Source organism: Sarcophilus harrisii, chromosome 1 (assembly GCF_902635505.1).
Source record: "Sarcophilus harrisii chromosome 1, mSarHar1.11, whole genome shotgun sequence".
Taxonomy (NCBI): Eukaryota; Metazoa; Chordata; class Mammalia; order Dasyuromorphia; family Dasyuridae; genus Sarcophilus; species Sarcophilus harrisii.
The window spans coordinates 479,120,171-479,146,678 of record NC_045426.1 but is presented as its reverse complement, the minus strand read 5'-3'; the positions used below and the strand labels follow the sequence as shown (position 1 = coordinate 479,146,678).

The window sequence follows — 26,508 nt, the reverse complement described above, 5'->3', positions numbered from 1 at the left end:
TATAAAGATGCTCCTCTAATTCCTGAAAAATAAAATAATGTGCATTTTAAATTGGACTTACAGTTTTCGTCTGCAGAATTTCTTTTCTTGACATTAGGGAATTATCTAATGCTTTTCTTTCCTGGCTCATTCTGACTTCTAAAATCTTCAGTTCATCAATGAGCATATCAAACAGTTCCTTATAATTGCTCCTGTTATATTTTGCAAATTCATAGATTTCCCTTTAAGGAAAAAAAAGATTACATTCATCATTTATCAGCTTTCAAAAAGTGCTAGTTAGTACTATACCCAATATGAAGAGGAAAGCTCCCTTTGATTATATTATGCTAAAACTATAGGAGAACAATATATTCTTACCCATCCACTTCTCTGCAAGGTCATACCTAAGCCATCCAAGGGGAAAAAAAAAAAAACAATATTTTGGGGAAATTAGATGGGAAATAACAGAGGCTGGCATGGAAGTGAGCATAGGTTATAATTTTAGAACTTGACTATATCACAAAAATTCTAAAGTCCCATCTCATTTACAAAGTAAACAAGGCCCCAAGAAATTATAATGATTTGTTCAATCTTAGTGATGCTTCAGTGAGTTAGTTTGGTGATAGCAGAGCTGAGATTGGAACTGAGGTTCTTTTATTTCATATCCAGTGGGGTCTATCAAGTATTATTGTTGTGGTGGTGGTGGTGATGGTGGTTGTAACTGTATTTCAATATATTTGGTATCCTTTATAGGAATTGTGGGGAGCAGCTAGGTAATACAGTAGATAGAGCACTGGCCCTGAAGTTGTAAGACTCATCTTAGTGAATTCAAAACTGACTTCAGATACTTGGCAGCTATGTGAACCTGAACAAATTGCTTAACTTGTTTGCCTCAGTTTCCTTGTCTATGAAATAAGTTGAAGAAGAAAATGGCAAACCATTTCAGAATCTTAGCCAAGAAAACCCCAAATGGGGTCGTGAGGAATAGAACAGGACTGAAGCAATTCAACAACAACAACAAATACATATTTTCCTTTATACTCTTAAAAACATCATTGTGGGAAGAGACTCAGATGTTTCATCAAACTGCCAATGGAGACTATCAGATTCAGAAAGATAGAAAGACACAAACTCAGAGAAACAGAGATGATGATGGGGAGAGAGACAGGGAAAGAAAGAGAAAAGGGCGGGGGAGAGAAGGAGAGAGAAGAAAGAGGGAGAAAGGGGGGAGAGAGGGGAGAAAGCATGACACAGAGAGACAGAGGCAGTGAAAGAGACACAGAGAGAGAGAAGAAGAGGAGGAGGAGGAGGATGAAGAGGAGGAGAAAAGGAGGAGGAGGAAAAGGAAGAGGAAGAGGAAGGAAGGAGAAAGGGAAGAAGGAAGAAGAAGGAAGAAGAAGGAAGAAGAAGAAAAAGAGAGAGGGAGAGGGAGAGAGAAAAAAGGAGGAAGAGGGAGCAAAGGAAAGAAAAGGACTAAGAAAAATTCAATTCTTGAAAGAAGGAAGATTTCTGGTACAGTTTGCTGTGTGGTAAATGAAAGGAATCATCCACATCTAACAGCTAAAATGCCTTCTACTTGGAGAATTAAGCCAGGGAGTTATTCAGATAGTTATTCAGAGTTTCTTATCCCAACAATCCCTAGAGTATATTTGCCTTCTGGGAGAAGTTAACCATTGGTTTATTTTAGTCTTGGTGGGGACTCCACAAATAGAAAAAGGAATCAAGATATCCAAGTATTACTTTGAAGCAACTCCATGTTCAAATCTCTTCTTGCAGAACTTGATGAGCTATGTAAGTATCTTCTGTGTGTTTGTGCCTATCTATGGACCCCCCTGTATCATTTATACCATATACACATTTTATAGAGTAAAATAAAAGATATCCTGTAGACTTTTCCACACACACACACACACACACCAACAACTGAAAACACTAGAATGTTCCTCCTTATCTTTGCCTATTAGCTCTCTTAACTTTCTTCAAATCTCAGTTAAAATCCCATCTTTTACAGAAAGATTTTTATCTTTTCCTTTCATCATATTGCCTTCTTTCTGTTGAGTATTTCCCATATATCCTGAATATTGTTTGTCTCTTTATAGTTGTTGGCATATTTTCTCTTCCACATTAGATATGGAAACAGAAATGTCTTTTGTCTTTCTTCAAGACCTTGGTGCTTAGCACAGTGTCTACCACAGCATAAACAACTATTTATTGACAATTATTGACTGTGTTTATTGACTGAGTTGTTGATTTTTTTTATTCTACCAATCAGAATAATACTGAAAGCAGCAAAAGTGCCAAATAAGTCATTGCAAAGATAAAATGCCAATAAAAAGTCTCCAAGAAAGAGAATAGAGTGAAGGACAAGTGTCCACTGTGAAGGAGGAAGGGAATAGCCCATCACTATTTTATATTATCCAAAACAATAGCCCTTTCTATTAATATAGATAATTTAGTTGACTGAAATTAATATAGATAATTTAGTTGACTGAAATTAAGTATTCAGCTTTCTCAGTAACTTGAGCCAACATTGATATTCTTTCATTATGACCACAAAGAATTATTAAGTGCCATCTGGCACTTAAAAATCAGTTGACTAGGATCCCCTGAAGTTCATGTCTAATAACTAGAGTATTTCTGATGGCATTGCTAGTGGAGCACAAGTTCTTTCAAAAAGTTCCAAATAATATTCTTCTGAAATTCCCAGTGGTCAGTTTGATCACTGCTAAAATTCCAGAATTGGGAGGCAATATTTTTCTGTTTGTTTTATTTTGTTTTCAACAACTTATGACACAAAGACAGATTACAATCTATCCTTCTAAAGCACTCCTTAGGAGAAGAAACTTTTGTTTATGTTTTTGTGCTACTGGCACAGTGATTATTATGGATTAGGCAGGGGTAGTGGTAGTATTATTTAACATTTATGTAACAGCATAAGGCTTTCAAATGCTTCGTAGGCATGAGTTCATGTGAACTTCACAACAATCCTATAAAGTAGGTGCTATTATTATCTCCATTTTACAAGTGAAAAAAAATAAATCTAGGAGAGATTTAATGACTTGCAAGTATTCCAGAAGGGATTCATCATCAAAAAGTCTTCTGAATTCTATGTCCATCACTCTATCCACCAAGATGTTTCTTGAATGAAAACACAAGAACTATTTCATCCTCTTCTGTATCTCTGAGATGTCCCTACCATGTGGTCAGAGAAAACGTTATTTTGATATATACTGTGTGCTATATTTTTCTTTTTATAAGCTTGGTATCAAAGGAGAGCCATTTCTCTGGAAAGATGGAAGACCATATAGAGATACCCTCCCTAGGGGAATTAATCAGTTTGCTTGTCCTAAGTAGAACTGCTCTAAATTGGAAAATGAGGTAAGCCAATCTTTATGTTTCTTTTTCTAGCTGTCATCATATCTCATATCATTCATGAATTATTCAAGAGAATGGGACAAGTAGAAAGAAGAAATGGATAAAAACACAGAATTAAAGGCAAAGATCTTAATGCAATGGAAGGAAAAGATTCCCACTAAAAAGCTTTCTCATACAGGAAAAATACATATTGTTAACTGTGGATGTCAGTTGGTAATTAGAGAAACCATATTTTATGAGAGAATATTGAGACTTCATAAACTATATCATACATCAAGGGAATGAAAACAGTAGCTTCTAAAGAAAACCAGTATCTAGAATGATGAGAGTATATGAATTCAAAGAAAAAATATACCCAATGAAGAGAATGACTACAAGGAGTCAAGAAGTAGCATTAAATGACATATTTTAAGACATTGATAATGTCTAACCTGAGGCAAGTGTTTATATCATAATTGATTTTTATTCATTGATATTTCTAAGAGTGAAACATCATAGTAATGTGGAAAAGGAATAAGGGAATGGGATCGACAAAGCAGTAACATAAGAAATGGTTGAAAGGGAGAGTTCAAACTAGATTGTTCAAGAGGAACTTTAATTCCATATGGAAGGCAAATGAATTAAAGAATGAGTTTATAAGCATATAAACCATGACTCAAAGAATAAAAGTTTAAATTGAAAAGGAAAAGAATCAAGGAAGAAGACTTGGTAAAGCTTTCTTTAAAACAGGTGAAAAAATCAATCAATAAACATTTATTAAGCATCTATTATGTGTCCCGATGGTGTTGCCCTTTTGTAATTTGCCCTTTGTTTCTAAAGAGGATGAGTGACGTCATGGATGATGTTTTGACATGTGTGAATTGAATTTAAGTGAGGCAGAATTGCACAAAATCGTCAGCTTTACTTTCTTTTCCTGAGTCACTGAATTGCAGTGGTAAAATCAAAGGATGATTATTGATGATGACCTGGGATACAATGGATGGCTTTGGCATTTTTAATGTCTGACCAGACTTTAAGGGCCCACAGTTTCTGCTTCAGCCACCTTCATGGATGTTTGAACAAATTGTTGTCATCCATCCATTCTACTAAGGAAAGTCTTCATGTGCTTTGGGTAGATATCCCCCTAACTCATTGAGAGTTTCAATACTTGTTGGTTACTTTCAACCTGGTTTAATCTGTCTCCCAAGACAGGTTACTACAGTGTGGTTGCTGTGCATTCTACAGCTTCTTGGTGCAACAGATAAGTTCAAGGGAATACCAAAGATTGATGAACAGCCTTGAAAAGGGTCCTCACACTAGAAGTGCTAGTCTTCCTGAACATCCCTATTGTCCTGTGCACTAATAGGCCAGGTGAGAGAAAATTAATACATTCTGCTTTAGACATGCTGAGTTTAATGTTTATGAGACATCCAGTTTGGGATGTCTAAAAGGCAGTTGTAGACATAAGACTGGAGGTTAGCAGACAGACTGGGGAAGGAATGATAAATGTAAGAGTCATCAGTATAGAGAAGATAATTAAATCCATGAGACCTGATGAGATCAGCAATTGAAGCTGCATAGAAGGGAAAAAGAAGAGAGTCCAGAACAGAACCCTGAGATATACCTAGGGTTAGAGGGAATGAGCTGAAGGAAGATCCAGCAAAGAAGAAAAAGAAGGAATATTCAGATAAGTGGGAGGAAAAACAGGAACAAGTGATGTCTTAAAAAACTAGAGGAAAGAAAATATCAAGGTGGAGTGAGTAACACTTTCAAAGACTAATAAGTAAAAAAAGAATGAGGATTGAGAAAAAGTCATTAGATTGGGAAAGATTTTTAATTTAATGAAATCTGGCATGGAGAAAAGGAAAAAGGAAAAATGAAGTAAAAAGAAAGGAAGAAACAAATGAATGAAAATAATGAATATACCTTTTACAAACTATGAGATAATAAAAATATCCCTAATAAAAAGAACCCAGACTAAAATGAAAGTTTAATGAAAAAATCTAAACAATAAGGTTATAAAATGAATCACAAAATTATGTGAAATAATTATAATTATGAGAAACTATACCAAAATTTCTAGGATACAACTAAGCAATGTCCAGAGGGAAAAAAGATAATCCTCTTTATGTGTACATGTACATGTGTGTGTGTGTGTGTGTGCATTAAAGGAGAGAATTAGTGAACTGGATATTTTTTTAAGTTAGAAAGCTGACAAATAAAACAACTAAAATAAGGACAAAAGAAAACAAAATTATGGAAGAAATAAGTAAATGGAAAACATTATAGAACTGATTTTTTTTAAAAAAAATTAAATCTGCTCTAAATAATTGTAAAAATATTAATTGCTCATGGATAGGCTGAACCAATATAATAAAAATGACAATTCTACTTAAATTAATCTACTCAATGTCATACCAATCAAACTACTAAAATTGTTTTATAGAAGTAGGAAAAAAAATTATGAAATTAATCTGGAAAAACAAAAGTTCAAGTATATCAAGGGAATCAATGAAAAAAAAAGTGAAAAAAGTTAGTCTAGCCATACCAGATCTCACACTGTATTTTAAAGTAGTAATTATCAAAACAATTTAGTACTAATCAAGTGGAGAATCAGCAGAAGAGCTCAGGCACAGCTCTGATTGTGCCTGATTGTAATTGTAGAGGGCCACAGATAGTGGAGGAATTCTGGGTAAGGTAAAAGATCCTTCAGTCCAGAGGAAACCTGCTAACAATATCTGGTGTGGCTCCCCATTTCCCTTTGGTGTTCTCACCTTTCCTGAAGAAACAATATACTATTAACCTAATTTTGTTGTTCGAAGCAGAATTGATATTCCTTTTTATCCTGTGACTGAAAGTCCTGTGATATTGTGGTACATGATGCTGTATTTGATAGTGTTGTGACTTCATCTGTTGTTCCTCTTAATTAATATGGTGATTCCTTTAACCATGATTTGATGACATCAAGTGAATATCTGCACAAAGTGAGAACTGTCTAGGCTATCTGGACAGACAGTGAATTTTTAGAGCTTTTTACCTCTGTTACCTATTCATTAGTCCTTTAATATTTTTTTAATTATAACTTTTTATTGACAGTACATATGCATGGTAATTTTTTTTTACAACATTATCCCTTACACTCACTTCTGTTCTGACTTTTCCCTTCCCTCCCTCCACCCCCTCCCCTAGATGGCAGGCAGTCTTAAACATGTTAAATATGTTATAGTATATCCTAGATATAATATATGTGTGCAGAATCATACAGTTCTCTTGTTGCACAAGAAGAATTGGATTCAGAGGGTAAAAATAACCTGGGAAGAAAAACAAAAGTGCAAGTAGTCCACATTCATTTCCCAGTGTTCTTTCTCTGGGTATAACTGATTCTGCCCATCATTGATCAATTGGAACTGAATTAGATCTTCTCTTTGTCGAAGATATCCACTTCCATCAGAATACATCCTCATACAGTATTGTTGAAGTGTATAATGATCTCTTGGTTCTGCTCATTTCACTCAGCATGTAAGTCTTTCCAATTTGTAAGTCTTTCCAATCCTCTCTGTATTCATCCTGCTGGTCATTTCTTACAGAATAATAATATTCCATAGCATTCATATACCACAATTTACCCAACCATTCTCCAGTTGATGGGCATCCATTCATTTTCCAGTTTCTAGCCACTATAAACAGGGCTGCCACAAACATTTTGGCACATACAGGTCCCTTTCCTTTCTTTAGTATCTCTTTGGGGTATAAGTCCAGTAGTAGCACTGCTGGATCGAAGGGTATGCACAGTTTGATAACTTTTTGAGCATAGTTTCAAATTGCTCTCCAGAATGGCTGGATGTATTCCACCAATAATATATTAGTGTCACTGTTTTCCCACATCCCTTCCAACATTCTGCATTATCTTTTCCTGACATTCTAGCCAATCTTAGAGGTGTATAATGATATCTCAGAGTTGTCTTAATTTGCGTTTCTCTGATCAATAGTGATTTGGAACACCTTTTCATATGAGTAGAAATAGTTTCAATTTCATCATCTGAAAATTGTCTATTCATATCCTTTGACCATTTATCAATTGGAGAATGGCTTGATTTCTTATAAATTATAGTCAATTCTCTATATATTTTGGAAATAAGGACTTTATCAAAACCTTTAACTGTAAAAATGTTTTCCCAGTTTATTGCTTCCCTTTTAATCTTGTTTGCATTAGTTTTATTTGTATACTTTTTAATTTGATATAATCAAAATTTTCTATTTTGTGATCAATAATGATCTCTAGTTCTTCTTTATTCACAAATTCCTTCCTGCTCCACAAGTCTGAGAGGTAAACTAGCCTATGTTCCTCTAATTTATTTATAATATTGTTCTTTATGCCTAAATCATGGACTCATTTTGATCTTATCTTGGTGTACAGAGTTAAGTGTGGGTCAATGCCTAGTTTCTGCCATACTAATTTCCAATTTTCCCAGCAATTTTTGTCAAATAGTGAATTCTTATCCCAAAAGTTGGGATCTTTGGATTTGTCAAATACTAGATTGCTATAGTTATTGACTATTTTGTCTTGTGAACTTAACCTATTCCACTGATCAACTAATCTATTTCTTAGCCAATACCAAATGGTTTTGGTGACTGCTGCTTTATAATATAGTTTAGATCAGGCACAGCTAGACTGCCTTCATTTGATTTTTTTTTCATTAATTCCTTTAAAATTCTTGATCTTTTGTTCTTCCATATGAATTTTGTTGTTATTTTTTCTAGGTCATTAAAATAGTTTCTTGGGAATCTGATTGCTATAGCACTAAATAAATAGTGCTAATATATAATATAATATAATAAATAAATCTAAATAAATAGATTAGTTTAGGGAGTATTTTCATCTTTATTATATTCACTCGGCCTAAACAAGAGCACTTAATATTTTTCTAATTATTTAAATCTGACTATTTGTGTGGGAAGCATTTTGTAATTTTGTTCATATAGTTCCTGACTTTCCTTTGATAGATAGATTCCTAAATATTTTATGCTATTGACAATTATTTTGAATGGTATTTCTCTTTGTATCTATTGCTATTGGATTTTGTTGGTGATGTATAAAAATGCTGAGGATTTATGGGGATGTATTTTGTAAACTACAATTTTGCTAAAGGTGTGGATTATTTTTAGTGGTTTTTAGTAGAATCTCTGGGGTTCTCTAAGTATACCATCATATCATTTGCAAAGGGTGATAATTTGTGGTTTCCTCATTACCTACTCTAATTCCTTTCATCTCTGAGATTCTGAGAATGTGCTGAGATACTTTGGGTGGGTGTGGCCAGGTCCCGAGAGACCCTAGCCTTTTGGGTTATAGTCTTTACCCCCTGTGTTTATAACTTCTCTGCTGATCTTGCTACCAAGGCAAAGTAGCCACACTGTGGTAAAGTTCTCCCCACAGATTTTCTGCTGGCTGAAATCACACCCCACCCCTTTCAGGTCTGCTCAGTGTGAGCTGCTTTCTGTGCTCTCACTGCTTACCTGCAGTCTGCACCTGATCTAACCATCCCTACTGGCAAGCAAAAACAGACCTTTTCTGGTGAATTTTGAGTTGGTAATTATTTGTGGGTTTTTTCACTTAAGCACTAATTCCGAGGCCTTGTCATGAAATAAAGTATTCTGAGAGCAAGAAGGAGCTTAGATGGATGTGTGTGTCCTTTCCGCCATCTTGGACAGAAGTCCCTCCAGTCCTTTAATGCTGAGAAAAGTTTAAATCAGGGAGAACATGACCATTTGTGTTCTACTTGAAGTAAGGGATAGTTACAAGGTGTTTATAGTTAGTACTTACCCAATGTGCTCGATGAGATAATGGTTCTCTAGTTCACACATACTTAGTGTGATGTAATGATGTAATCATATTGAGGTACTTAAGAGCTGAGAGGACTGAAAATAACACAGATTTTCACCTATAATCATCCTGGTGGTTCTCCTGACTCCTTCATCTACTACTTTAAGACCAAGGCTGGTCCCAAGATCCTTCAGAGAGCTAGTCAGGACACTACAGTAAATGACCACAGAAATCTTGTGAATGATAAACACAAAGATTAAAGCTTTTGAAACAAACACTATTATTTGACAAAAACTTTCTGGGAAAACTGGAAAACAGTATGACAAAAACTAGGCTTAGATCAACATCTCATACCACAATACCAAGAAAATGTCAAAATGATTATATGATTAAGAGAACATGGAATAGTTTATCTCTCACATTTATGGATAAGGAAAAATTTTATGAATAAAAAAGATACAGAGAATGAAATATAAAATAGACTTGACTATATAAAATTAAAAAGCTTTTGCACAAACAAAACCAATGCAATCAAAATTATAAGGACAAAATTGAGGGAAAAAATTTGCATCTCTGATAAATGTTTCATTTCTAAAATACACAGAGAATTAGGTCAAATTTACAAAAATATAAGCCATTCCTTGGAGAGACTTACATGAACTGATGCTAAGTGAAGTGAGTAGAACCAAGAGATCATTATATACTTCAACAACAATACTTTATGAGGATCAATTCTGACGGAAGTGGCTATCTTCAACAATGAGAGGATCCTAATCGGTTCCAATTGATCAGTAATGGCCAGAACCAGCGATAGCCAGCAAAAGAATACTGGGAAATGAGTGTGGACTACAACATAGCATTTATAGTCTTTCTGTTATTGTTTGCTTGAATTTTGTTTTTATTCCTGGTTATTTTTACCTTCTTTCTAAATCCAATTTTTCTTGTACAACAAGATAACTATATAAATATGTATTCATATTTTGTATTTAACATATACTTTAACATATTTAACATGTATGGGACTACCTGCCATCTAGGGAAGGGGATGGAGGGAAGGAGGGGAAAAATTGGAACAGGAGTTTTTGCAAAGGTCAATGTTGAAAAATTACCCATGCATATTTTTGACAATAAAAAGCTATAATAATAATAAAAATCAATTAATTAAAAAATACAAGCTATTCCCCAATTGATAAATGGTTAAAGGATATGAACAGGCAGTTATCAGGAAAAAAATCAAACTTATCGTTAGTCATATGAAAATATGATCAAAGTTGATATTGATAAGAAAAATGCAAATTAAAACAACTCTGAGGTACCATAGCTAATATGGCTAATATGACCAAAAAAAAAAGGAAAGGAAAATATTGGATGTTAGAGGGGATATGGGAAAACTGGGACACTACTGAAAACACTGTTGTCAGAGTTGTGAACCGATCTCATCATTTTATACAACAATTTGGATCTATGCCCAAAGAGCTATCAAACAATACATACACTTTGATTCAGTAATGCCATTGCTAGGTCTATATCCCAGAGACCACCCCCCCCAAAAAAAAAGACAGGGACCTATTTGTACAAATATTCATGCATATATATGCTTATATGTGTGTGTGTATATAAGTGTGTATATATGTGTATATGCACATGGTGGCTAAGAATTAGGAAATTTAAGGGTGCTCCTTAATTAGGATTGGTTAAACAAGCTGTGGTATATGATTGTAATGGGATATTGTTATACTATAATAAATGACAAGCAAAATTATTTCATAAAAACCTGGAAAGACTTCCATGAACTGATGACTAGTGAAGTGAACAGAACCAGGAGAATGCTTTTCATAGTACTAGCAATATTGTTCAATGAAGAACTGTGACTGACTTAGTTATTCTCAGCAATACAATGATCCAAGACTGTAGAGGGCTGAAACTCTTGAGTTGTTGCACTAAGGTTGATTCAACCACTTAGGGCTAATTACTGATTGGACAATACTCTATGGGCATGTGCTTGGGGAATGGCCCTTCCCACTATCTGTATTGGCTCAATGATTGGTATATATAGAGAATTGTAGGAGGGACTAGGGGGTAGAGTAAGACTAGCCAGGGTCACTCTTTGGCAGTAGACGAGGGAGAAGGCGGTTGTGGAGATTCTGCTTCCATCCCGTTCAATTCTGTGTCTAAAGACCAAGAATAAAGACTAAGGACTTTTGCTTATCCTAACTCCAGCTGATTCTGGGGTGTCCTGGGAGCTAGCGCGGTTGTCACATTTGGCACCCAAGCATGGGGGCCAAGGATCCTAACTTTACTGAAGAAGTCTCCGGTGACCAGGAAATAGGGTGAGTATTTAAATAGACAAACAGGGGAACTTACTTTGTTAAGAGCTAAACTAGTAACTTTCATTTTCTAGATGAAATGAGGCAGATATTGGGAAAAGATTCTCCCCCAGGCTACATCAGCTTATGCTAAGATGTTATTATAGAATTTGATTTATGAAGTCTTAAGCCCTAGTGATTGGAAATCTATAGCAAGGACATGCTTAGACCCTGGACAAAACTTATTATGGCTTTCTGAATATAGTGAGCTCTGTAGGATACAAGTCCAACAAAATAGTCATAGTGGAGTTAATCCTCCAATCACCTATGACCAACTAACAGGTGTAGGTTCTTATGAAGAAATTTCAGTAAAGATTAATTACCCCTTAGCAGCTTATGGGCAAATTGCTGCTGCTGCTATCAAAGCATGGACTTCACTGCCCAAAGGACAAGAGTGAAGCCTTCACAAAAATAACACAAGGGCCAAATGAACTCTTTGCTGATTTTGTGGGACATCTGCAGACTGCTGTTGTGCGAACTAATGGTGAAAATGCAGTAACAGACATTATGATAAGGCAACTTGCTAAAGAAAATGCTAATGAGGTTTGTAGAAGAACTGCACAAGGATGCTCCTTTAGAGGAGATCATAAGATGCTGTGCCACAGTGGGCACAAATGCCTTTTATAGCCAGGCTATGATGCAGACTTCCCAAAATCCAAACATGGGAAGACAGGGTCCCTTCTGGCAAGGGACTTCGAGAGAGACTTGTCAATACTTTCAATGTGGTAAAGTCGGGCATCTGAAAGCTCAATGTTGGCACAGAGACAGAATGAGAAAACAGGGTGAGAGAACAAAACCCCAAACCCCATGTTCAAAATGCAACAGAGGCTTCCAATGGGGCTCAGAATGTAGATTGATTCAGGAAAATGGGATAAGGGGCCCAGCTCCAGGGCCCCAGGCAAAAAACACTTGGGGCATGATGGCAACAGACGCTACACCCAGAGAGTACCTAGAAATCCAATACCCAGACATGATCAATCATCCAGGAAGCCATATGATGGGAGAAGGGGATTACACAATCAACAAGCCAGGAAGCAACCTGATGGGAGAAAAGGATTACAATTGGGGAGAATAGAGTTGTTTGCAGCTGGGACAACTGAGATACCCCCTGGAGAGGTGAAATCTGTTCCTCTCCAGCCTATGGATCCCTTGCCTCCAGGCACAGTAAGCTTGACCATTTTACCTCCTGAGAGTATGTACAAAACAGTGTCCATCCACACACTGATGTGGGAAACTGGGGAATGTGTAGATAATATCCCAGTCACCAATACAGGCAGACAATGTGTGACTGATCACCCAGGAGAAATAGTAGCATCAGGTTTACTCATACAGAATCCTAATAAGCAATCTAGTGATAGTGGCCTAGATTCTGACTCTAAACAACAAAATCCAGGAATATACTAGACGGCAGCTGTGACAGCTGACCGACCTATGCTCATTATCTATATAAATGGCATACTATTAGAAGGATTGGTAGACACTGGTACAGATCGTACAATCATTAAAGGTGCCAACTGGCCTAGTCACTGGCCAAAGATTAAGGCAGACACCTACATGTTTGGCGTAGGAGGATCAATAGCAGCTGAAGTTAGTGCTACCACTTTGAGATGGACTTTTGAAAGTGAAACAGGAGTTTTTACTCCTTTTATAGTTGAAAAAATCCCCATCAATCTGTGGGGAAGAGACATTTTACAACAATTAGGATTAAAAATGAGTACTTTGGTTTTTTAGGCAGGGCTGCTGTTGAAGGCCTGCTAACGCTTTCACCTGGTCCTATACCATGGAAAATTGATACACCAGTGTGGATAGAATAGTGACCCTTAGGTAGCAATAAAATTCAGGCCTTATTAGATATAGTACAGGAGCAACTTGACCAAGGACACTTACAACCTTCTCTAAGTCCTTGGAATTCCCCAGTATTTGTTGTAAGAAAGAAATCTGGAAAATGGAGGATGTTGACTGATTTAAGAAAGGTGAATGAACAGATAAAACTATGGGAACTCTTCAGCTTGGACTTTCATCTCCTATTCAATTGCCTAGAGAATGGTCTCTTTGGGTTATATTCATTAAGGATTGTTTCTATTCTATCACTCTAGATAAGGACGATATGAAAAGATTTGCCTTTTTAGTGCCCGGTGTTAACTTAGCTGAGCCTTATAAAAAATATGAATGGACAGTTTTGCCACAGGGAATGAAAAACAGCCCTATTATGTGTCAAATGTATGTTGTTACTTCTCTTACTCCAGTAAGAAAAGCATTTCCAAAAGTTATGTTATTACATTACATGGATGATATATTAGGATTTGCACCTGAGGAACAAATGTTAGAAGCATGTATGCAAAAGACCATAGAAACACTAATTGCACATAGCTCCAGAAAAAATTCAAAGACATGCTCTTTTTCAATATTTAGGATATGAAGTATATCTTAAGGTGCTCACAGTACAAAAACTTTCCTTAAGAACATAGAAACTAAACACCTTAAATGACTTTCAGAAATTGATAGGAGATATCCAATGGATGCATACTGTTAGGCTTAACTACCTATCAATTACAATCATTATATGACATTTTAAGGGAAGACAGTGCTTTAACTCCCCATGCCAGCTTACAAAAGAAGCTCAAGAGGCTTTGAAAGAAGTTGAACTGGCTTTATCCAATGTGGTTGAAAGAGTCACTCAAAAACCCTTGGAAATATTGGGTTTTGCTACACAAGAGGCACCCACAGCAGTCTTTCATCAAAGAGACAGTGTGATAGAGTGGGTGAACCTCCCAGCACAACCAGAACAAAGCCTTACTCCCTACCCAGTGCTTGTGGCTAGAATTTTATTAAAGGCCATTAAGCAAGCAGTACAATTATCTGGGATAAGACCTGACAAGATATATATCTTTTATACTAATGCACAAATTAATGTATGCTATGAAACCATCCCAGAGTGGCAAATTTTATTAGCCATAGCTCCAAATTTTACACACAGGTCTCCATTAAAGATAACCAACCAGACTATTACATAATTGGTGATGGATTCTTGAAGAGAAGGTTTCAAAAGTTCCTCTTAAAGGACCAACTATCTTTACAGATGCAGCCAAACTCTCATGACTTAACTATAAAGAAGTAGTCAGAACTCCTTTTCAGTCCACTCAGCAGAATGAATTGTATGCAATCATTCTAGCTCTTACTTATTATCCAGGAGATGTAAATATAATATCTGATTCGGTGTGGTACAAAGAATTGCCACAGTCCAAATCAAATTTGTAGCCTCTAATATATATCAGCTCTTTAAGGAACTTCAAGAGCAAGTGAGAAAGCATCCAGGTAAGATTTATATCTTGCATATCCACTCTCATAGTGGACTTCTAGGTCCTATTTTTGATGGTAATTCAAAGGCAGATAACCTTCTAACTATGCTGGCCAATACTCCTTTATTTCAAGAAGCCCAAGAATCTCATTTTAAATATCATCAGGCTGTTCAAGCTTTATGTTTGCAATTTGGAATAACAAGAGAGGAAGCAAGGAGCATAGTAAAAACCTGTACAGCTTGCCTTCTTTTCCATGCTCCTACACTGTCTCCAGGGGAAAACCCTCATGGTTTGAGACCCAATGAAATTTAGCAAATGGATGTGACCCATTATAAATCTCTTGGTCGTCTGTCTTTTATTCATGTTGTGGTAGACACCTTTCCAGGATTCACTTTTGCAATACCAGCAGCAAAAGAGACAGCCCAAGTGGTCACTGAATTCATTATGCAAACATTTGCAATTATGGGTGTGCCACAACCCATAAAAGCAGACAATGGACCCACATATACTTCTAAACATTTTGCACACTTTTGTGCACAGTATAAGATTGTCCACACAGTTGCCATACCCTTCAATCTTCAAGGACAGGCAATAGTAGAGAGGAGAAATGGAGACATTAAAATGCTCCTCCAAAAACAAAAGAAAGGCAGAGCCACAGGTAACCCTAGAGAACTTCTAAATCTAGCTCTTTATATTATTAATTTCTTGATTTTTGACAAAGATGCACTGTCTCCGGCAGACAGGTTTTATAACCCACCGGAAGGGCAGTGTCCAATGCGAGCAGCTCCACTATTTTTAGATAATCGACAGGTGATGTAGAGAGACCCAGAAAGTGGTGAATGGAAGGGACCAGATAGGCTAATTGCTTGGGGGAGAGTGTTTGCTTGTATCTTCATAGATGGAGAAGGAATCAGATGGGTGCCAACGAGCTGTATTCACCTTGTCTATCAGAGAGAGATGGAGCAAACCCTTGAAACGAAGAAGACCACCCAAGAAATATTGGATGGCTCCATTGCTGATTGTGCCCACCAATGAATGAACATGGCAGTTATGGTCTTTGACTCATGGACATCAAAAATTGTTGGATTTCAAAACCCTCAAGAATCATTAGATTCTCTTATAGACATAATAAGATTGTTGCAGGACTTCAAAATCTGCTGGAATCATTGGATTCTGAGACATAAGATTGTTGTAAGACTTCAAAACCCTCAGGAATCATTGGATTCTCTGAGACATGATAAGACAGTTGCAGGACTTCAAAATCTGCTGAAATCATTGGATTCCCTAACACATAAAAAGACTATTGCAGGACTTCAAAAACTTGTGGGGATCATTGGATTCCCTGACACGTGAAGCAATGAACAATAGATTGGTTTTGAACTATTTCTTGGCTGCTAAAGTAGGCATATGTGTGACTATTGTTTACATGCCCTCCTTCTAGGACTTCTGGAAATCTCTTACAATACCATATTGATTTATATTGTTTATTATATCACTACTTGCATGTACAATTCATGTTTGTTGAACCACATTGAGCCTGCACTGGTTGTGGGGACAGTCATCACTAATAGCCTGCGCATTATTGCTATGTGCTTGTGTAATACCTCCCATGCTGATGGGTTTGTGCATACCTGTTTCTAATAAGACCCTTCAGTCCAGAAACCCACTAGCAATCCCCACTTCCCTTTGGCACTTTTCATCTCCCTTCCTGAGATGTCGTGGAAGATGTGATCATCTCCTTTTTAGTGCTTTCACCTCCCTTCCTGAGAAGTCGGGGGGGGGTGTGTGTGATCACCTCCTTTTGGGGGCTCTCACCTCCCTGAGTAGTCAGGGATGGTGTGACCACCTGTGTTCTAAAACAAAAGAAAGTGGGAGATGTAGAGGGCTGAAATTCTTGAGTCATTGCACTAAGGTTGGTTCAAGCACTTAGGGCTAATTACTGATTGGATAATACTCTATGGGCATATGCTTGGAAAATGGTCCTCCCCACTATCCTGTGCTGGCTCAATGATTGGTGTATACAGAGGATTGTAGGAGGGACTAGGGGGTGGAGTAAGACTAGCCAGAGTCACTCTTTGCGGTAGATGAGGGAGAAGGAAGTTGTGGAGATTCTGCTTCCATCCTGTTCAATCCTGAGTCTAAAGACCAAGAATAAGGATTAAGGCTTTTGCTTATCCTGACTCCAGATGATTCTGGGGTGTCCTGGGTGCTAGCACAGTCATCACACAAGACAATCCTTTAGGACTACTGATTATCTGCCTCCAAGAAAAAACAACCTGATGATATTGTTTGAATACAGATTAAACTATGTTATTTTTTTTTACTTTTTTTTTTCTTTTATCCAAGTCTTTTTGAACAAAATGACTAATATGGAAGTGTTTTACATGATTTTGCCTTGTAACTTATATCTGATTGCTAATTATCTTAGGATGGGGAAGGGAAGGATAGAATTTGAAATTCAAAATTTTAAATAAAAAATGTTTTTTTTGTTTTTTTAAAAATGAGTTAAATCTGGCTCTCAAAAGGACTTGCTAAATGAGTAAAATCTGGATAAAAAAATCAGAGGACAGAAAATTAAATCAACAAACTAAGAAATAAATAAAGGAAATCTACAACAAAATTAATTTTTAAAAACTAAAATGCACAGTTATATTGCAACAAAACTGAAAATTAAAAAATAATAATCCCTTCAAAAATTTAAAAGGGGCAGTCAACATGATAGAGTAAAGGCAGAAACTTTGCCAACCTCTCTCCCAAACTACTCCAAATTCCTCTAAATAATAACTCTAAACAAATTTCTAAACACCTAAAAAGATGGAGTAAAACATTTTCCAGCTGAAGATTACTTAAAAGGTCAACAGAAAAGTCTGAGGCACCAGGATGGGAGGCCTGTTTATAATCCTGCTTATAATCCCTTGGAATATGCCAACATAGTTCAAGCCCCAAACCAGGGCTTGAGCATCAGCAAAGCAGGACTCTGTTGCTTTAACACATTAGACTTTACAGATACGCTGGGGTAGTGATACTTCTAACAGTTCCAAGGCAGAAAATAGTGCATGTGGTTAGATTCCTAGAAGGATCTCTGAAAACGGCTGCACAAAATCCCTGACGCTTGGGCCAGTGCATCCTTTACCTTGGAAATAGAGACCTACTTTAATGAAGGGTTAAAAGCAGAGTAATAGGCTAGGAAAATGAGCAGAAAACAAAAAAGGTTTCTGACAATTGAAAATTATTATGGTGATAAGAAAGATCAAAACACACACACAGAAGATTGTAACAGTCAAAATTCCAAATCCAAAGCCTCCAAGAAAAATAAGAATTGGATTCAGACCATGGAAGAGTCCAAAAGGGATTTTGGTAATCAAGTAAGAGAGATAGAGGAAAAATTAGGAAAAGAATCGAGAGTGGTACAAAAGGAAATGCAAAAATCTAACGAGAAGAACGCCTTAAAAATGACCAATTAGGAAAGGAGGCACAAAAACTCACTGAGCAAAATAATTCCTTAAAAATAGAATTAAGCAAATGGAAGTTAACGACTTTATGAGAAATCAAGATACAATAAAGCTCCAAAAATGAAAAAATAGAAAAAAGTGAACTATTTCATTGGAAAAACAACTGATTTAGAAAATAGATCAGGAGAGAGAATTTAACAATTATCGGTCTCCCTGAGAGTAATGATTTAAAAAAAGAGCCTGAAAATTATCTTTCTACAAATTATCAAAGAAAACTGTCCTGATATTCTAGAACTAGAGGATAAAATAGAAATTGAAAGAATCCACAATCATCTCCTGAAAGAGATCTCCCCAAAAGTTTGAAAGTGTCTTGGAATATTATAGCCAAATTCTGGAACTCCCAGATTAAGGAGAAAATATTGCAAACATCCAGAAAGAAAAATTCAAGTATAGTGGAGCCAGAATCAGGATAACACAAGATTTAGCAGCTTCTACATTAAAGAAGAAGAAGGCTTGGAATATGATATTCTAGAGAGCAATAGAGCTTGGATTACAACCAAGAATCACCTACCCAGCAAAATTGAATAAACTCCTTCAGAAGAAAAGATGGTTATTCAATGAAATAGAGGGTTTTCAAGCATTTGTGATGATAAGACCAGAGCTGAATGGAAAATCTGATCTTCAAATACAGGACTCTGGAGAAGCATAAGGAGGTAATCAGGAAAATGATATAATAAGGGACTTAATAAGGTTTATCTGCTTTTATTCCTTCATGAGAAGATGATACTTGTAACTCATTAGAACTTTCTCATTATTATGGTAGTTAGAAGAAGTATATATATATATATATATATATATATATATAGTCAGAGGGCACAAGTGTGAATTGAATGTGAAGGAATAATGTCTTTTTTATTAAAAAAATGATGAAATTAAGAGGTGAGAAGAATGTACTGGGAAAAAGAGAAAGGGAGAAGTGGAATGATGCAAATTATTTGCCATAAAAATGAGACAAGAAATAGCTTTTACAGTAGAGGGGAAAAGGGGGAGAAAAGGGTGAGAGATTGAACCTTACTCTCATCAAAATTGGCTCAAAGAGGATGACAAAATGGTTTACATAGAAATCCCAGAGAATCAGCAAGGATATTGAGACAAACAATAATAGCCTAGGTAAAGTAGTAGGCTAAAAAACAAATTCATAAAAATCAACAGTCTTTCAATATAATAATAAAAAATCTAAGAGGTTATCATAGAAAGGGAAAAAACCATTTTTCTAATTTGTTTTAAAATAGAAAACACCTATTAAATACATAAAATATAAAGGAGTTAACCTACAAAAACACACTTGATACCTATATAGATTTATTTATAAAATGATCCTTAAAGAAATAAAGAATAATTTAAATAGTTATAGAAATATTCAGTGCTCATGGATACATCATGTGACATAATAAAAATGAAAAATTAGATTACAGATTTAGTGCTATAACAAAAAGTCAAAGATATATTTATAAAACTAGACAATAATAATAATAATAATAATTCATTTGGAAAACCAAAAGATCTAGAATGTCAAGAAAAATAATGAAAAAGCTTAGGAATTCTGTTGCCTGATTTAACAACTGACTGGAACTCATCATCCTTTTATTTGGAAAATGTGTATCCCACAGAGATATCTATTGTTATTTTCATCAATAAATGTTATACAATTGTTTCAATATCAGTAGAATGCTGTTAAAGATGATATCTGCATATTATTGCTTATAATATATCAAAATTTACAGGCCATAGTGGGTTTAATATATAAGTGCCAGCAGGCCTGTAATGATATAGGAAAAACTCTCTTTTCAATTTTACTTACATTCTTCTTAAAGCAGGATACCATAGTTGCAATACAAATAATGTACCCAATTTGTGATTTTATAAATCTTTTAAATTTATGCTTCGTATTTGACACATGAGGAAGTTGAATAACAACTTGAAAATTTTAAATTAATGCTAGACATGTCATAGATTTGGATATGCTTAGTACTTATTGCAGCTTCATGAAGAGCTTTGAGTGCCTCAGCTTTTACATGGGCAGCACTGCAGCTCTCAACATCTGGAAAACAACTTAGATTCCATTCTATTAATACTTCTATTTTGGTTAGGAAGTTGTAGAACCGAATTGGAACAATAACAAATTGCATTTGAGGAAATGTATAGTATTTCTCAAACATCTTAATCTGCTCACTGAAACAAAATCTATTTTTTTTTGTAACACCAGTATTCTTCTTGTGATTCTATATATAGCTGTAAATCATGAAAAAATACAATCTCAAAAGAGTTAAAAGAGCAGTTGACCTGGGAGGCATAGTAAAAGATGCATAGTGGGTATAAATAGGTTGCATTTTAGTACCAGTGATGACTTGTGTGCAAAAAAAAAAAAATGCCATTAGAATGATCATGTAGGTAATAAATGATTGGATAAGGTTTGTTAAGTAGCAAGAAATATAAAATATGTCACTCAGAAATCTGGGGAATATTAAAAATAAGTAAGATTTCTTGCATGCTAGGTAGATCCTCTAGAAAGAATTTATGGGAAAATAGAAACAAAAATTGTGATGAACAAGGTAACATAGGTGAGTTATAATGCACTTCATTATTAGGAGATAAGCATGTCAGAGAAATCACAGATGCACTGAAATACTGAATTGTAAGAATGAAAACCTAGAAAAGACAACCAAAATAGCCAATGTCATCCAAAAATTTCTTGATAAATGTTTGAAGGAAATCTATGTTCCCTCTAATTATACAGGGGAAGTAACATACATAAAAGTGCGGGAAGATAGAGGTAAATGCAGATAACAAGCAAATGCTGCCTAAAGTGAAGCAGAGGGCAGGAGTCATAGCAGAATATGGTGTACACTCAGTTTCCCTCAGTGTTTAATTTTCTTCAGAAAAACAGGTTCAGAATCAACAAAGATAGCCAAGAATCAGACAGGAAGAGTATCTGACCCTCGGCTCTGTTTCTAGAACCACACTGACTCCAACTTGTGCCTCGCTTCTGAACCTAGTTTAGCTTTCATTCTATTCATTTATGGGCTTAGTCCATTTTTTATCTTGTGATTAAAATTTTTTTAGTTGTAAGAATTATAGAAAAAAAATTATCACATTGCTTGAACCTATCCTTGCATGCTTGGGAAGCTGGCCAATTTCTATCTGTTGCTTAGAGGCCCTCAACTAAGGACTTCAGTTACGCTGATCAGAAATTTAGTCAGATCCAAAAATTGATGCAAGAAATTTTCTCACAATTATACATCTTAAGCAATCTATATGTCTTATTCAAAAACTGTCCTTGTACAAGTCAATAAGTTACTCTTTCTTGTTCCTCTGATTGAAAACAGAGAGTAAATGGAATATAACTCCCCCCCCAACAATTTCAGAGAATTATATCTGTTCACTCATCTCCCTTTTTCAACTCAGCAAGCCCCCTGATCTTTCCTCTAATTAGAAGTCAGATTACCTAATCTTGTGTCCTGGTTTATATCCTATTTGTTTTCTTTTACTGTATAAAAGTCTTGGGGTCCAGTGCCAAGCTGAGGAGACCTGTTCCTAATTTGTATTGCAATTGGCATACATTGTTTAATAAACTGATATGGCTCAGAAGCTTGAACTTTTTGTTTCCTCAGTTGTTTAGATTTCACCCATCACAGTATTTAATTGTTTTGATGAATATTACTTTATATCTCTTCTTTCCTATTTTTTACTTCTCTTTTTTGAAATTCTAGATCTTTATTTCTTTCAAATAATTTTGTAACTACTTTAGCTAATTCTATGAATTCTAATTCTAGTTTTAAATCACCCAATGATCCCTTAGTAGTTTTATAGTACAGTCCCAAATCTGTCAACTAATTTAAGTAGTATTATTTTTATTATATTGATTTAGCCCACATGCTATGAACTTTCCATAATTTGTTCTTTATTTCTTTAAAGAGTGTTTTATAATTCTAACTATAAATGCTGATTGTTTCTGATAAGACTGACTCATACGTATTTTTTGCATTCTATGTGTGTATGTGTGTGTGTGTGTGTGTGTGTGTGTGTGTGTGTGTGTGAGGTATGTGTCTTGGATGTAGCTTTATATTATTCCCTTATTCTATATACATCTTATAGTGACTAAAGTTTTGGTTTATATATTGTTACTTAGCTGAAGATATTAAATTTTCAACTTGTTTCTTTGCTGATTCTTTGAAATTCTTTATGTAAATTTTTAATCAGGAAAAAATATGGATAGTTTTAATTATTCTTTGCTTATGCTTTTAATTTCTTCCTCCTGTTTTATTTCAACAGGTGGAATTTCTAAAAATGTTGTCAAATCTCAAAAGAGCAAATCATTACTTTTATATTTATTGGAAATGTATTTAGTGAATCTCCATCATGTAATCCTTGTCTGTGGTTTTAGATATATATGTTCTTTATCATATTAAGAAAAGGTTTCTATGCTTATCCTTTGTCAGTTTATTAGCATGAAATAAGAAATGGGAAGCTGGCAAAGATTAAATTAATTAAGATTAAACCTATAACCCAGTGATCAAAATGAGTAAGATATTGCTACCCTACAAATTCTCAGACCGGCAGAGTCATGAACTTCAATGTCTTTAAAAATAAGTGAAAAACACCGTCAAAGCCAAATTTTATTTAAAAAACCAAACATGTCAAATGTCTCTGAGCCTTTTCACTAAGATAGAAGAGCCCAAGCTCAATTGTTAAATCTCTCTCTCTCTCTCTCTCTCTCTCTCTCTCTCTCTCTCTCTCTCTCTCTCTCTTTTTTCAGAATAGAGGAGAAAGAGTAACAACTAATATATGTAAAGTAGGGAAGAGGAAGGAATCTTTCAGATAATAAAGACTTGAATATATATACATTGAAATAAGAAGAAGTATCTCCTGTGGTTTAAATATTAACAAAAGTGGAAAAATAATGAACAATGGAGGTAAAATTTAATAGGTTTCTCATAATGTTGAATAATAACAACAATAAAAAAGATGTTAATCTTGCCCCATTTATAGTAACACTGGACACATGAAACATTTAAAAAAATCAATCCATATTATTTTAGTAAATTTAATTTTCTTCCACCTGACATTAGGAGTGTTGCAAGTATTTGAGGCAGCTAAGTGGTACAGGGTTTAGAGGACTGGCTGTAAAGTAAGGAAGGGCTGAGTTCAAATCCTGGTTCAGACAATTACTGACTGTGTGACCCTGGGCAATTCACTCAATATCTAATTGCCTCCAGTTGTAAAATGGGGATAATAACATCTTCCTTCCACAGATGCTGTGAAGATATAATGATAAAAGATTTGTGAAATGTTTTACAAAACCTTAAATTGCTATATAAATGCTGTTATTATTAAATGTTTCTTTAAAACTTAGATAAGAACTAAGAACTTACCTCAATTTGCCAAGTTTTTCATCGAGAAATATCTTCTCGTCCCTTTTTGTCTCAAGCTCTTCTTTTGTATGTTTTATTTCCTTAGTCAGAGTGACAATTGTAGTTTTGGCTAGTTCAATTTCCTTGGCAAGAGTGACACGTCTTTTCTGGGGGAAAGTAGTTCAGAAATATTTCATTTTAAATATCTAGGTTCTTGAAAAGGAATTTTGAAGATATAAATAGTAGTGGCAAGAAGTTGGTTATCAAAAGATGTATTATTTCAAAATGAGAAATTGAAGTATCTATTATGATTTTAATGTAATTTTTACCTGACTGTAATATATGTGGCTAATCCCATTTTCTCTATTTTTTACTATGGTAAAAAATAATATATAATAATCTCATTAAAATTTTTAAAAGCATCTCAGCTCACTATTTCACATTAGATAACTGATTTTTCCTTAAATGACATATGTTATTCATTCATTCATTGTTTTATTGATTCTGTTAAATCAATAAACAATTATTTTTAAAAAGTTATACCTGCAATTCACCATGGTAAACAATGAGGAAGATAAAAGGAGAAAAAAATTTCTGCCCTCAAGTACCTTAAAATCTAATTTGAGATATAGGGCATATGCACAAATAGGTAAAATACAAATTAGAATCTTATAAGTGTATAAAAGAACAAAATTCCTTATGAAATCACTTCAAGGAAATGGACATCAGTGATGATTTAATGGAAGAAGTGGCTTTTCACCTTCACTGATGGATGGTTAGGACATAAAATGAAGGAAAGGAAAGGAAAGGAAAGGACACTTCCAAAAATGGCTAAGTGGCTGCTATTAGTAAAGCTTCATTTTTCCATATAAATATACACAAAACACTCCCCCCCAACACAATACATCATTGATTATACTTAGCTAACCCTCAACCTTGAATCACTCTCCTGCCATTCGGTCTATAACACATTGCTGAATGAAAGTGAAGAAAAACATAACCATTTTGAATGGGTTCACTACAAGTTTATGTTGTATAAGTTGGGTCCTCACTGCTACTAGGCAATTCTATTATACCTTCTTCTTCAACTCACTATCCTGTACTTTCCACATAGCTTTTCCAAACTTCTTCATACATCCCCAAACTTCCCATGGCACCCCTTCCACCAGTTAGCGAAGAAGTGTGCCTCGTATTTTTTTTTAAATTAAAGCCATTCACTGTAAACTTCTTTTCCCCTCTTTCTCATCAACTATCACTCAGGTGTCTTCTGTCACTCTCATTTTTTACCTCCATCTCATTTAATGAAGTGGCCTTACTCAACACTTCTATTCATTGTAATAATCATATTTTATTCCATCTCCTCTAAAAGATTTCTCTCTGTCACCCCTTTTCACTTTTTCAAGTGAAAATCTTTCTCCTCTGATTCATTTTATGCTACCTACAAATATGCCCATGCTCCCCTATCCTAAAAAAATCCTCACTTGACCCTTTCATCCCTGCTAATTATTGTTCTTCTGCCCTTTGCAGCTAATTCCTTTAAAAGGTCATCTACAACCACTTTCTGTTTGCTCTTTTCTAAACCCCTCACAATCTGATTTCTGATCTTATCATTCCACTGAAATTGTTCTCTCCAAAGTTACTTATAGTCTTAATTGTCAAACCTAATGATTCTCTTCTCTTAGGTTTTTAGGACACCTTTCTCTCCTGGTTTTCTTCCTATCTTACCTCTCTTTGTGTCTTCTTTCCTGGAAAATCTTCCAGATCATATTCTAGGTGTCCTTTCAGTCCTCTCCTCTTTTCCCCCTCTACTATTTTACTTGGGGAATCTCATCAGCTCCCAAGAATTTAATTACACTGATGATTCTCAAATCTACCTTCCCTGACCCAATTGCTCCCTATTGTCATCTAATCTTGCATATACAATTGGCTTTCACACATCTCAAACTGAATTCTAATAAACATTTTAAATGCAATATGTCCAAAACCGTATTATCTTTCTCCCTAAACCCTCTGCTTACCTCTTATCCTCCCTATTACAGTAGAGGATAACACTATACTCCTTGTCCCTCAGGCTCACTACCTAGAAGTTATCCTAGATTCTTTCACTATCTTTCCTCTCTCTCCATATCCAAGCCATTGCTAAGACCTACCAATTTTACCTTTACAACATCTCTCAAATATGTCCCCCTTCTTTACTCTGGCATTGCTATTAAGATACTTCAGGTCCCCATTACCCCAGGTTCAATCACTGCAATAGCCTGATAGTAGGTCTGCCTACCTCAGGTCTTGCCCCTTGCCAGTATGTCCTCCATTCAGTCATCAAAGTGATTTTCATAAGGCTTAGGTCCAATCTTTTCACTTTCAACCTTTTCCCCCCATTCAATAAACTCCAGACTTCCTATTGCCTTCAGGAACGAATGTAAAATGTTCTGTTTGGCATTCACATTCCTTTATAATCTAGCTCCCCCCTACCTAGCTAGGTTTCTTACACCTTGTTCTCTGGCATATATTCTTCACTCCACTGATACTGACTTCCAGGCTGTTTCATGAACAACACTCTCCATTTATCATCTTTGGGCATTCTCTCTGGCTATTTATTCCTCACACCTTGGATGCTCTTTCTCCTCTATTCTGAATACTGAACTCACTGGCTTCCTTTTAAGTCCTAATTAAAAGCTTACCTTTTACATAAACTCCTTTAATTCTAGTAACTTCTTTTTGTTATTTTTCCTATTTATCTTGTACATAACTTGTTATGTGTGTGTTTGTTTGAATATTGTTATGTGTATGTTTGTTTGAATATTGTATCTCCCACTAGACTGTAAG

The 26,508-nt window shown here is 35.2% G+C and overlaps 1 protein-coding gene across 1 annotated transcript in view; it reads right to left on the bottom strand.

Annotated features, from left to right (window-relative positions):
* CCDC178 (coiled-coil domain containing 178) overlaps positions 1 to 26,508 on the bottom strand; it is a 610,238-nt gene that overhangs the window by 356,636 nt on the left and 227,094 nt on the right. Inside the window, exons 18-19 of the mRNA XM_031946472.1 lie at positions 23,704 to 23,849; positions 62 to 221 (exon numbers count right to left, since the gene is read on the bottom strand). Coding sequence (XP_031802332.1) covers positions 62 to 221; positions 23,704 to 23,849 — 306 coding nt within the window. The remainder of the gene's footprint in view (positions 1 to 61; positions 222 to 23,703; positions 23,850 to 26,508) is intronic.